General features: G+C 37.4%; 1 protein-coding gene across 7 annotated transcripts in view; it reads left to right on the top strand.

Moving 5' to 3' along the window:
* Positions 1-13594, top strand: part of TRIM2 (tripartite motif containing 2) — an 89574-nt gene extending 75980 nt beyond the window's left edge. For all 7 annotated transcript variants that reach the window (XM_071807782.1, XM_065836232.2, XM_071807783.1 and 4 more), the window contains exons 9-12: positions 3609-3777; positions 5418-5488; positions 8023-8163; positions 9164-13594. In XM_071807782.1, coding sequence (XP_071663883.1) covers positions 3609-3777; positions 5418-5488; positions 8023-8163; positions 9164-9316 — 534 coding nt within the window. In that variant the 3' untranslated portion in view covers positions 9317-13594. The remainder of the gene's footprint in view (positions 1-3608; positions 3778-5417; positions 5489-8022; positions 8164-9163) is intronic.
* The last annotated feature ends 214 nt before the right edge of the window (positions 13595-13808 follow it).

Here is a 13808-nt window from a genome sequence, read left to right as displayed (position 1 = left end):
TAACAGTGCTGACTTCTTCTGTAAATTGCTCTGAAATTACTTAAGAAACTGTTAAAGGAAGACATATAGCTAGGCTAAGGAGAGAACACATGCCGAAGCAGCTGTATCAGCTGCTGTGCCAGTGGTGGTGCTCAAACCTAGAGAAGAAACTGGAGAACACAGCCAAGAGAACGATCCTTGGTCCTCTGAGGAGGGAATTACTTTCTTTCTGGCCTTGAAGGGTTGTACCTAAGATAGCTCCTTATCAGCCAAACAAGGCTGCAAGTCTAGTTAAGATCAAGTTTAGATGAGTGAGAAAAGATGAAAGGAAACATTTTATCTGTTGGACTTTTATCTTTTCTTGTCTCATTAGAAGAAGAAGGGAGTTACTTGAAGCTGGTTGCGTGTTCAGATAGGAATAGTTCTGTGGAGTGTGGTCATGGTTGAATTAAGACAGTCACATGAAAGATGCATCCATTTATCGTGCAACATTGTTTGACAAAGCTGTATCTCCATATTAGGGAAGTTCTTAAACAAGAAAAGAAAGTATGTTGAAAGTCTGTAAATTAATTCCTGACAATTACAAACATTTCAGACAGCAACAAGATTGGTGGAGTTGAACTTGAAGCTCTAACACACCTACTGTTCTACCATGGAAAAGCCTTTATAAATTTTTATATAAGCTAGCTGGTTTCTTTCGTCTGTTTATTTGGTTTTGGTTTTTGTTTGTTGTTTTTTTTTTTTCCCTACTTCTAGGAATATCCCACAATAGAATACTTTCCACTTGGGTAGGGTGACTTTATAAACACACATTTGAAAACCAGTCTAAATCCATAAGAGCCTATAAAATAAGAGAAATAATATCCTTGACTGAATTCAGTTAAACACATTAATTGTATCAAGGGTTCAGATGATTCATTATAATTTATTAATTTCTAATGGCAGAAAAGCCTGAAAATACTTCCGTTCATACAGTGACGGGGTTTCGTAATGTTCTGTTCTAAATAATCAAACCTATAATTCTAAGAAACCTTCTGAAATAAATATATACAAAGCATATGTTCGTTCAGACCTGGTAATGTGTCATCAGCATATTTCCATCTAAACTGGAGAGATTTTTAGCAAAATGCACTGAAAACTCTAGCTGGGCATAATTTATTGCTGCCTGCAAATTGTATTTTAAATCCTGGCCCAAGAATAGAGATTTTTATTACTCCTCTCAGCACTGAGTGCCCATTAATGTAGTACATGACTTATTCGTGATTTTTTTTTTCCCATATATATTTATATAGGCAGGAAGACACTTTACTCATGAGTCTGAGTCATTTTTCCATAGGAATCCTGGAAAGATGGTAAGGAAGTGGTGCAATGCACAACCAGACAAACACATGGGCATCCCAGAGGAAAGAAGGGAGTATGATTTAATCACCCCAAAGGAAATAAATCTACTGACTTTCATTTGGCTTATGTTGTTGCTGCTTTGTTGTTATGAAAACCTGCTCATATCCTTCTCCTGGTGAACACAAAATAATTTTTAATATTTTTCCCCGAGGATATTTTTGCATGACTTAATTAGGTGGTTTTTACTTAAATATTTAGCAATTTATAAGAGTATATATACCTGAACATAAACCAGGCACACGATCATTGCATGTTGGCTAAATATAGTTTAGAAGCTGCAAGATTTACTTCCTCGAGTTTTCTTTGTTTGAGACTGAAAGAGGTTGTGTACTGGTGACTTTGTACCAGACAGCTTCAGGGAACATGGCTGGTTTTATTTTGGGATGGCTCCTACTTTTACCTGCAACTCTACTCATGTGAATGTACCATGGAATAGGAGCATGGGGCTTATTAAGGGTACTTGGTCTTCTTCAGATGCTAACATGGTTGTTTGCTTTGAAAACATTAGTGAATTGAGAGAAATAAGTTAGGAAATGGATCTTCTCAATGCCAATGATCTGTACCACTTGATAATTAGTCACAGACTAACAGAGCTTCAGCTACTCTTCGCCACTTTGCAAGAGGGAGGGGAGAGGGGCAGAGAAGTCAGAAGTGTTTTATCTGTTTAATTTAAATTCCTACGGAAGCAAGAAATTATGTTCACCAAAGAGATGGACCTTGATTTGTAGGATGCTTCTCTCAAATTACTACAGGATCTGAAAATTCTGGGATCCATAATTTCAATACAGCCTGTTTGGTGAGTTGCCTCTCCAGCACAGTGAAGCTGCTGGCAGGAGACCAGACTTTCAGAACCAACCTGGATAACTGCTTCCAAATCTGTCCATCATTAAACAAACAAACAAAAAAGCCAAGAAAACCCAAACAAAGCAAATTACTGCATTCCAAAAACAAATCACTCCAAACAATTAGGTAGAAAATAACATTTTATTGACTGAAAGGTCAGAATTCAACTGATTATATGTAGATTAAACATGTTTCTGGAATCTCTGCCTGCAAAAAGAACAGAATGGTGAAAAATGTGAAATGGGTTGTGAGGTGATCCTAGAATCTTCTTGAGTGTATGCCCAGGTAGCTCATGGGTTCTTTGAAGGTTTTGCCTCAATTTCTCCTCGATATGAGCTGGACAGAATGATGTTGCTTAGATCCCCTTCTTAGATCCCTTTCTTTTTGATCCTGCTAAACAATGCTTCTAACATTTTCTGATGCATCTTGACAGCTCTCTAGTCTTTCTAAAGAATTGTGTGTGAGATCCACCTCATCCCCATTGAAGGTTTTTCCATTGATACAATATGTAATATTGAATACAGTTCCACTGCTGTTGCTAATTATGCTGCCAGGTGTTTTGGTGCTCATGAAGCATATTTAAAATGATGAAAATAATTTTATTTACCTAAGACAGGAGCAAGCTTTGATTTAAGTGTTTCAAAGATTGCTCTATTTGCTGTCTGGCAGCACGATGCTATCTCCTTTGCAGGTTTCAGCTGACACTTCATGTGTCTAAGCAGCAAGTGAAGCAATCTCACGTGGATCTGGTGGAAGATATAGAGGTTAGCCTGAGATGTAGCTTTGCTCAAATTCTTTCCAAGAGCACTCAGAACCTTCATGGTGCCTCATTCACCCAAGAAAGGCAACAGAGGACATCATGGCCTACATCCCACCCAGCTCTGATGCTCCATAAGTGAGCTCTGAGTGCTTTGATGTAGTGGGTGGTCATAAAGGCATGTTTCCCTGTCCATAACCTGGTGGTCACTGAACTCAGGAATAGTATGCAGTAGGAGTCAGAAGTCCTTTATGCATGTCTGCCTATCCTGCTGGTACACTACTGCTGGCTATACAGACATTTGTGATGGTTTCTGACAGATGCTGTAGTTTAGCAAGACACACAAATCTGATGATTGTGTTTCTCATGAGTTGTATGTTCAGACTCAGTTGCTGAAGTGCCAGACTTTCCACTCAAGAAAGGACATACAGAAAGCAGTCTCTATTTTCAGCTGAGGAAAAAAATATGAAGTACACAATCAGAGCTGATGAAAACCATCCCCTCTGGGAAGCTTTTGATGACAAAAATGTCTCTCTGTCCCACTGCGAGCCTGCAATACAATCTTTGAACTGCACTAATTATTTCTATCATGCCAACATCTTTTACTGTTTTGTGTTTTCCCTTTTAGGCCAAAATTGGGTCTGGAAAGCTCATGGGCCCTAAAGGTGTTTCTGTGGATCGTAATGGACACATAATTGTAGTGGACAATAAAGCATGCTGTGTTTTCATCTTCCAGCCAAATGGAAAAATAGTCACCAGGTTTGGTAGTCGAGGAAATGGGGACAAGCAATTTGCAGGTACACTTGATGGTAATATGTACATCCCCTTTTCTTGCCTCTTCTGCTCATATTTGCATGATGTTTGTTGACGACACTGTATCTTCTTCATTTTTCCGTGGCGGGGGGAAGGTTCTGCTAAACCTAGAGCTGCTATTCACTTCACCATTTTTTTAATCAGACAGGAAGACTGCAACATCTGTTCTGCAAATGTAACTGTAACCGGATTGTTTTACCTACCTCTCTGTGCATGAAAGTATTTCAGATCAGTGACCTGAGAAAGATTGATCTTAACTAGCATTTTATAAATGCTTTGTAATGCCCACACATGGCTATTCATGATAGTCCACTCAAAGACCATGCTTTGTGTTTCCAGTGATCAAATACACATTAACCAATGCCCTAGGTGGTATCTTTCCACTAGAAAATGAGTGTAATAGGATAAAGTTAAGATTGAGATCAGGAGCAGTTATGCCAACGGAAAATGCCAGTTTGGGGAAATTGCCACTTATATTCAACTGACTGCTTGCACGTGGTATCTTTCAATTAGAACATGCAATTAAGTTTAAAAAACACTGATATATTTTGAGCAAATACCTGTTATTTCAAAATTTGAAAGGAAGATGCCAAATTACATATCTAGGTCATTTTGCAGGTGTTGAGGCACTTTGAATGAGTAGTTAGAGGTTGGTCTGATGTCCTGACTGGTTCACAGCACAAGAGAGAAATAGCATCAACGGTATAACTGCTTTTATCTTACTTAAGATCTCTTGCACTGTCTTATGGCGCAAGTGCCATATATATATATATATATAAAAATTCAGAAGAGTTTTGGCTCTAACAGAGCTGAGTGTCACCAAAATGTTCTGGGTATGTCGTGTTTCTTTCATAAGTGTTCAAATAATCTGTGACAGTGCATTTGAGAAATATATCACCTTTTCTTGGTGGTAGGCTACATAAACCAGGTGAATTGTCATTACTTGAATGTTTTCAGTGAAAAGGTTTTCAACTTTTTATAGTTCACACTGATGCACTGTGAAAATTGAAACTAACTTCTGATCTGTCTAATGGCTCAAAATAGCACTAAGTATTTTGATTCAGGTACTTGCCTGGTTTCAAGCTATCACTTTTTTTTCAAGTTTGAGCTCATGGTTCAGTACACAAAGTAAAGCAAAAAGTGCACTTTTTTTTCCTGACAGTGTTCTTCTAAGTAACTTTTGCATTTCTCCTAAAACTTGTTTGTTCAAATGCTTGTAAGAAATGAGCACAGAAAGCATAGAAGATTTCAATTAAGACTTCACATGAACATTTTTGAGAACTATTTTCAGTGTGTACACAACTCTAGGCCTAGGCACTACCTGTTTTGTCTTGTTAATAAGCACATAAATATCTACATAGTCATCTGTATGTGAGGGAGGGAGGAACGAACAATGCTTATTGGTAACACTAGCTGACAACCGGTTGAAAAAGGAATTATGTTTACAAAAAGGTATGGTGAGCTTTCTAAAACATGAAATGAAATCACTCTTAATTTGAAATTGATATTCTCAATTTGACTATTATTGCTCAGAAGCCAAATATTACATTCTGTCATTTTTTTTATTTAAGCAAACTTTTTGGTTTAGTTTTATTGTTATTTTTTTTCTTCCTCTGCATTGCAGGTCCTCATTTTGCAGCTGTAAACAGCAACAATGAAATTATCATTACAGATTTTCATAACCATTCCGTCAAGGTACTGTCAATGAATGGCAACTTGGAAAGCTTTTTATTTTATTATGGTACTTTCTTGGTGAAAATATTATAAACAAAGAGACCACACTGTATATGTATGAGGTCTGATATAAGGACTGCACATTCAGAGACATCTGCATGCTGTGTATTCCTTACTGGAGATATAATTATTTGCCTTTGGTGCCACTATAATGTTCTCTAATTCAATTACTTAAACAGAAGTTGTACCAGAGATAAATATTGTTGACTTAGTTATTCTTACTAGCTCTCTGCCAAACTTGTTACTTACCCTGTGTTCTTTCCTATTTTAAGTAAGTCTGGTAACTGCTTTTGAATTTCCCAGTAAAAGCTTCCCGCATTTCTAGTTGAATACAATGATAACAAATTAAAGATAGCTGACAATCTTTAATTCCATGCCTATAAGCTCTAAGATCTGGATCCATTTACAACCTGGTATACCACTGGTTTTCATCCAGTAACTCCTGCACTGGGCAGAGCTGGCCACTAGTCCTTACACCCCAGGAAGTCCTGACTCATGTCCTGTTAAACAGTCATGGTAAGATAGGCCGGTCTGTTTCTTTGTCCCAGTAATAAACCAAACAAGCATACATGTTGAGATGGCATTTGATGAAAAATGTATATGAACAGGCCATTTCAGAAATTACTCACTTGTGCAGGTTTGTTTTCAAGCTGTAACATTCCCTTTCAGTCCCCTTTTGTGCTCTTCCTACCTCAACATGCAGCAGCAGGAGGACACAGGGAGCAGAACACTGTCCTACCTGGGTCCTCCAGCCACGTGCGCTGGTCCCACGCACCAGTGAAATCCCTGCGATTTCACCTAATGTTCTGATTGAACAAAGAGACAAACCCTCAGTCGAGCTCTTCATTGCTGGTAACTGAAATGATAAATCTTATATACTCACCTGAAATAGGAAATCAGTGTCGGAGCACAGAAACCCTTGTGTCTTGAGCGGTAGCTTTTGAATAGCGGCCTTGCTCTTGTACTCTTTTGGAATTAGAGAGTAAGTAGCAACTCATGTGGTTTGGATTGCAACGAAGAAACTAAGACTGCTGCTGGAGCGCTAAAGCAGATTGTTTACGTGGTTTAGCAGCAGGAGCCCTGTGACTCCATAAATTACCCCTCCAGCAGCAGGACTTGCTGTGGTAATAAGAATGTCTAGAGAGAGTTAACAACAAGGGCAAACTAAAATGAAAAAAAGCAAGTAAAGAGATGTAAGAAGTGTGGCATCTTAGCAAATTTATAATTATTACATTCCTAATGGGAACAGAACATTCCCATCTGTCTCTGGGGTGACTCAATGGGATGAAAATGTTATTTGTTAGGATTTGGTACTAACTGGAAGAGATGCTTATTTTTCTAGTGTTCTCTAAATTGGTATAGGTAATTGTTGACATTTGGGAGAGTAATTTATGATCCGGGTAATGCTGTTATCTTTTCTTAGATGGTGGGGAAAGAGCAGAGAGTAAATTTTGTTTTAACTAATAAATGTATAAGTAAATAAATAAATTTAACTCCTGTCGATCCCAAAGCCTCTTCCTGCCACCAGTGTCTTGAATCCTCATGCAGCAACATTATCCTCCCTCCCCCGTTAACCTCCAAGCGTTTTCCTTCCTTCAGGCATCATCTATAGAAAATCTTACTCAATGTAGGCTTCTCTCTCATTGGGTCACTCACCATCCCCATTTTAACCCAGGGAGAGAAAATACGTCTTTGCCTGTTTTTTTTTCTTATTAGTTGACCTTTTTCTAGTTTCATCATCTAAGGCACCAACCTGTTACTTAATTAATATCCTTCCCCAAATGTTTTTTCTCTGTTCACTGTGGGTGTTCAAGAATAGGATGATTTCCTCACATCTTCCACCTTCTTATCACTTCAGTGTGCACTTGGCTCTTGTCCAGTCTTTGTATTTTCTTGTGCAAGGCACAGCTGGTCTCTAAAAACACTGTTGGACCCTATGGCACAGCTGGGAGTGGGTCCAAGATGGACCAAAATAGCAAATGCCTATGGTACTACATAAATTGACACATCCTGTATCTCACTTGGTCCCATTGGTCCATCCAGGTCACTGACAGAACAGTCATTGATGGGTCTCATCTTTTTGCTGTCTAAACCTGTTACCATCTTAGAGAACTCAGTTGCTGAACTGTCTATACAGAGAACAGCATGCCATGATTCTCACTATGTGTTAGATTACAAAAGTCGGAGAAGAGTGCATCTGCTCAGTTGTGTTTCTGCAGGACTGACTCCCAGTGCTTTATCTGTGGTCAGCTCTTCTTAATTAAAGATGCACAAGCTGCAGAAGGGTTCCTGGGGCCCTCCACCTCTGTGTCTGAACTGAATCAGATCTTAAGTGAGAAGGGAAATACCTTATGGTGTAATGGAGCTGGAGAGAGAGATGGGCACATTTCCTCCAATCTTCCATGCGTGTGTGTGTAGTGGAGGTGTGTTCCTGGGAACAGATTATTAATATTTGATATGATGCCATATTCAAGTTCTTGTTTTAACCCATACAGGTATTTAACCAGGAGGGAGAATTCATACTGAAGTTTGGATCAAATGGAGAAGGAAATGGACAATTTAATGCACCAACTGGAGTAGCTGTAGATTCTAATGGAAATATTATCGTAGCAGATTGGGGAAACAGCCGAATACAGGTATAAATTTCTGTATTTCAAAGGTGCTTGATTAGGAAAACTAATGGATTGATAACTCTGACCACAGAAGTCTTGAGACTTCCCAAGAAACAGGATAGCACATTAGAAGTGATGCGATTTCTAACATGGCCTTTGATATACTTAATCGCTGGTCTGTCTCCTTTTAGAAGGGGTGGTGTCAGATTGTGGATTTTCCAGTGGGAATGCTAGGAACTCTAATGGTTACTGTTACCAAGGCTTTTTTCTCCAAGTAGTTCCCCAAAAGCTATTTAATGATTTAGGAGACTTGCAAGCCTTGCTGGGATGATCATAATTTATAATCACCATAACAGAAAATTGGAGAATGATCTGTATAGACCCTGAACCAAATGCAGCTGATTTTTTTCATGTTTTTGAAATGTTGATACAATATTCTGCTTTTGAGAGTTGCACTTTTTTTTTTTTTAATCTTTCTAGCGCTAATCACAAAGTTGTCTTATTTTCCAAAGAATATCTAAAAAATAACTAAGAGTAGGTATTATTTTCACTGAATATAAAAATGAAGGAGCTGCTTATGAGTTGTTCTCAGGAAGCCCTGTCAACAGTGTAAACAAATTCCTGGTGGTGTCTGTGTGGGAACCTAAGAGTCAGGTTAGCCACAACAGTAATATTTGTTAGGCAAGCAAAGTGTTGGTTGAGTTCCTGATTAAGTTTGAAATACTGTTGTTGGCTATTTTTAGAATGAGGAACAGTTGAAGTGCTCTTTTTGTTATTATTTCATTGCATGTTTAATTCTTGCCAAAGATCCCAACAGCTTTAATTAGTTCTTTTTAATAAGAAAATGCATTTGTATATAAACTTATATCTTATGAGAACTACAGATCGGATTCTCTCCTGTTTAGTATATGTAATCCATTTCAGAAATGAGAAGTATAACATTATAATTGAGAGCAGACCTGAGTCTGTTATTTTGTCTTTTTTTTACTCATAACATTTCTTCTGTGCTTTCTAACCCTCAAAGGTTTTTGATGGAAGCGGATCGTTTTTATCCTACATTAACACCTCTGCTGACCCTCTTTATGGTCCCCAAGGTCTAGCCCTTACTTCAGATGGCCATGTTGTAGTTGCAGACTCTGGAAATCACTGCTTCAAGGTCTATCGATATTTACAGTAGCAATGAGCTCTGGAGCTGGATAATTGTCCACCCTTAAGAAAAGACTGATCCTAGAGATCCAGTGCAGGATATCTCCTACTTTGAATTCATTTTTAATAATGAAGGAGTCTCTTATGGACTTCTTACGTTAATTTCTAAACTTACCTTGTTTACATAGGACTTGCACCTCTTATGTTTCTCACTGAACTTTTTGTTGTAAGGGTTAATATACAAAATCCTCTTTAACTGAATAAATAAAGACAATATGATACTAAATGCAAACAGCAACTTATGGAACTGGAATTAACTGGTTAGGCAAAAATGAGAAAAATTTGGGAAAAGTCCCCAAAGCTTTTTGAAGACTGCAAAGGGTAGCTCCTGCTCAGAGCTTCCAAATTTGAAGAAGAATCATTGTTATGCATTATTTAACCCAGAGGTGATCCTGGGAATCTTCTAGATCTCATTATCATGGTAGGTATTACACTTTTAACATTCTTCAGTCTTACTATCTATAACAAGTAGGTCCTTTTAGTATAAGGTTAAGTCTCACAAAATCCATCTAGCTCTAACTGTCAGACCTGACACAGCTCAACGTTTAGCACTATGAGAATCAATGCAAATTCCCTACTCATGTGGGATTAATGAAGGATTGTTTCATGTGCTTGTTTTTCACTCTTCCTCTTGCTCAATGTTCTGGAAAGATTTTGCAGAGACCTGACATTTCTAAAGCTCTGAAAAACTTAATTGTAGTGATACATTAATGAGAACTGGATTTTGGTATAACGACAGACCTTTTTACACCAAACCAGTTCATTAGGATCAAGATTATTACAATGTCAGCTCAATTAACCTCATGTGTGCCACTCTTTTGTATCTATTCATTGCCATGTTTCCTTAAAGCAACTCATTGTATTAACCAATAAAATAAAATGCAGCATCACACAGGACAGAAAGCCAGAGAGGTACCCCTATGGAGGACCTACATTATACAACCAAAGGAACTGTGGTAAACAGAGGTTGTATAGGAGAGCCAAGGGTTACCAAAGCTATTTGTTTTTACATGAGAAAAAATACGTTACAAATAAGAATGAATTTGAACCAATTCCTGAAGTCCTTCATCAAAGGGAATTTTGTTAGAAGACAAAATAAGAACTGCAAGATTAGTTCTGATTTGTTTGTATGTGTGTATGTATGACTGACACAAAAATAAAGTAAATGTAGGTTATTTCAGCAAACTGGAACGTATGTATGCCATTTGACAATGGCAGTACTCTGAAAAATGCCCCTCCTTCTTCCTGCCAGATATCTCTATTGTGTTCTTTGTTGAAGTATTAATTTAATTGAAAATGCTCACAATCATATGACTTAGTTCTGGTTTTCATGTTTGTTTTTTTAAGTGCCACCTTGTCCTTTTTAAAATAGCGTTGGCTCTACTCTCATTTCTAAATCCAATGGTCAAAGTACGAATTGCTAGCATAGCCTAATATAGATAGAGTGGTGCTCACTATTAAACCTCACTTGAGGAGCTGGTGAGCTTGTTGTCAATGCCTGCAATAGCCTGGGAAGTACTGTCTTTTCTCATTTTTAGGGCCTTGAAACAAAAGGGCACTGGGTCAGGAACAAGGGAGTATTTTAAGCATGTTTGCAAAATGGAAAGAAATATTTGTTAAATTACTCAGTGTAAGTATTTGTCTTCTTTCTAAAAGGTTAAGGTTGTTGTTTCAATGAGTTTGAGAAAAACTAATGTTTTTTTTGTAAAGACGCATTTGACTTGTAAAAATGCAGACGCCCAAGGTTCTTAAATGTGTAGTTTGCCTGTTTTTTAATTACTGTTTCTTAACGATATTTCCTCTTCTTCCCTTTCTTTATTTTTTGCACATAGAGCCAATTTTCAATTTCTTGTGCAAGATAAGTTTCCTTATTTCATTGGAATAAATATTTTGTGTATAAGGCTTAAGGTTTGGACTATATAGTGCACATGGGAAAGAAATGGCAACATTCCTGAAATGTTAAAACTCAAATTTGTTATTACCAAAAGAACAAAATATCCTCTGCTTGAACTGAGTTTGTCCTAAAATTCTGAAGACAATATCTCAGTCATTATACAATAAACTGTCCTACCAAAGTTTAACACAGTTGTAGATCAAATTTTCTGATGATCAAGTAGTTTCCTTCTAAGTGTCCTTATAAACAACCTTCTGGCAAACAAATAACTTCTGACATTGGAATACCCTTAAATGGTGAATTTGTCAATGAAGAAAAGCTATGTAGCATTTTAACTGTATTAACAAAGAAAAGAGGTTGCACAGGTTCCTTGACATAAAAAAGAAATTAAAATGTATTGTTAGTGTCAGTTATGGATATTATTAATCAAGTCCAGTTCCATATTTGGATTTTTATAATAACGTTTTACTAAACCTGCATGGTTTCCACTCAGAAAACATTGCCAAGTCCTCTGTTGCCAGGAACTCTGAGAAAACCAGAGTCGGAAATCAGACACTAATCTATATAACAAAACGTATACTTAAGACAGGGATGTTCCATGTATGCACTCTTCTTGAAAAGATTTTCAGTCCCTTTTACTCAGTATTGTTTAGCAGGATTTTATATAACCTATGTCAACATAGTGCAACCTGATGAAATGTGGAATGCTGCACGCAACTCTCTTACAATCCAGCTAACAGCTGTTAGGGGTGATGTGGATTTTTTTCTTAAGATTGAATAGTCTTTTGGGTTTTCAGACATTATCACCAGAGCAGCACTCACTGCACCTGAAGAATGTCACTCATTTGGAGTTCTTTCTGATAGCAAATGCTGCCAACTGCAATTTCAAATTCAGCAGCATATAGGGCATTCCCTTCCAACGTCTGACCTTATCTGCCTGGCACTGGTAAACTGAGAAACACATTGCTTTTAGCTTCTGAAGCCAACTTAGAGAAGATGCTTGGCTTACAAACCTTACAGAGAACAACCAAAGCAGAAGTTATGTTCTAAAAAACTGGCAGATTTTTTTTCTCATCCAATTAAGTGAACATCAGAATTGCACTACTTGATTTGCTGAGTTTTTGCATTTATTAAAGGCTTTATTGGCATTCTGCTGCCAGATTTCAGGTATAACCAAAAGTTCCCTTGACTTCCCTGGAATGCTAATTGACTAGCAGCACAGCATGAATGGTGAAAGTATGTGCTTCATTTAACTAATCTTCAACTCAGATGTTATTTCAAAAGGCTATCAGATCTTGTGTAATTTGGAGCATTTTAGGACAAACTAGCCAATGGTATTTTCATTGTTTTGTGAATAGAATAAAAAGATCTATTTGGATAAGTTCAATATAAACAGTAGAGGACTTTTATATAGGCTAAACCAGCAGCAATGTAGCTGAAGAAGAAAAGGAAAATAGTTTAGGCAAGCATTTGCCTAAGGTAGATGGAGAGCTCTTATTAGTAAATGCTCTTCTGTAAGAGCTAGAGGGCTGTCGATTTTATGTCAATATTTTCTATAACTAAGGATCTAGTATTGCCATAATGAGAACTACAAGTGCCCAATATGTTGTGTTTATAATAAAGAAATGACTTTTGGTTGTGGGTGACAGCAAGTTATGAAGTCATGATGTACATTGAAAATTTTCTTCAAGAATTAGTAGCAGTGATTGTTTTGGCCTGTTTGTGGAGAGTGCGCGAAAGGTATTTGTGCTACAGAGCAGGAAGATTCCTAATGGGTTGTATTATTCCTGATGAATGTACAGCACTTCAGTTGATGTTTGTGAGCAACATGGCCTTAACCCTGACACTTTTGCTTTGTCTTTATGACATGGGAATGTTCCCTAAGCTGCACAGTGTATGGCAGTACTCCTGTTAGCAATCTCTACCAGTTGATACACTGGAGCTTTCCAGTTCTAGGAGTGAGTTTGTCTTTTTTCCTTTTTTTTTTTTTAAAAAAAAAAAAAAAGAAAAAGTCTTTGTACATTCCAGTCAATCTCATATGTTTTGTGTACATGTAAGCCTTGCACTCTCTTGACACTCATAATGAAATATTCCTCTCACCTTTTATTTTTAAATCCCCATAAGGCTAAGTACAAAATTTGTCTCTTTAAGGTCAAGGATGAAAGATGCGCATCAAAGTGTTTGCGTGTGTGTATAGTTTTAGCTTCCTGTGTGTCATGGTATTCTTGATGCTTTAGCCGATGATTAAAAAAAAATTACTCTGTCTTGGAAATGTAGGAAAACCAGAGTCAAATGTGTACCTTTACCACGCACAAAAATTTCAAATAATAAAAATAAAGCTTGTTTCCTCTGTTATTTTCATGGTTGAGGATTTATTTTTCATGTCTCATACTCACTGTCCCTAAAAATAGCCCCATAATGCAGGAGGATGAGTATTCTTATTCCAAAAAGGAAACCCTGACACCGCAAGTCACAAGCCAAGAAAACAGATTGTTTCATGGGTGTTAAGCTTTTATGTAGACACAGAGGGAAAGAGGGACTTTGGTCCTTCTTGGGAAGAAGGTGACGA

Source organism: Patagioenas fasciata, chromosome 4 (genome assembly GCF_037038585.1).
Source record: "Patagioenas fasciata isolate bPatFas1 chromosome 4, bPatFas1.hap1, whole genome shotgun sequence".
Lineage (NCBI taxonomy): Eukaryota > Metazoa > Chordata > Aves > Columbiformes > Columbidae > Patagioenas > Patagioenas fasciata.
This window is presented reverse-complemented; position numbering and strand designations above follow the sequence as displayed.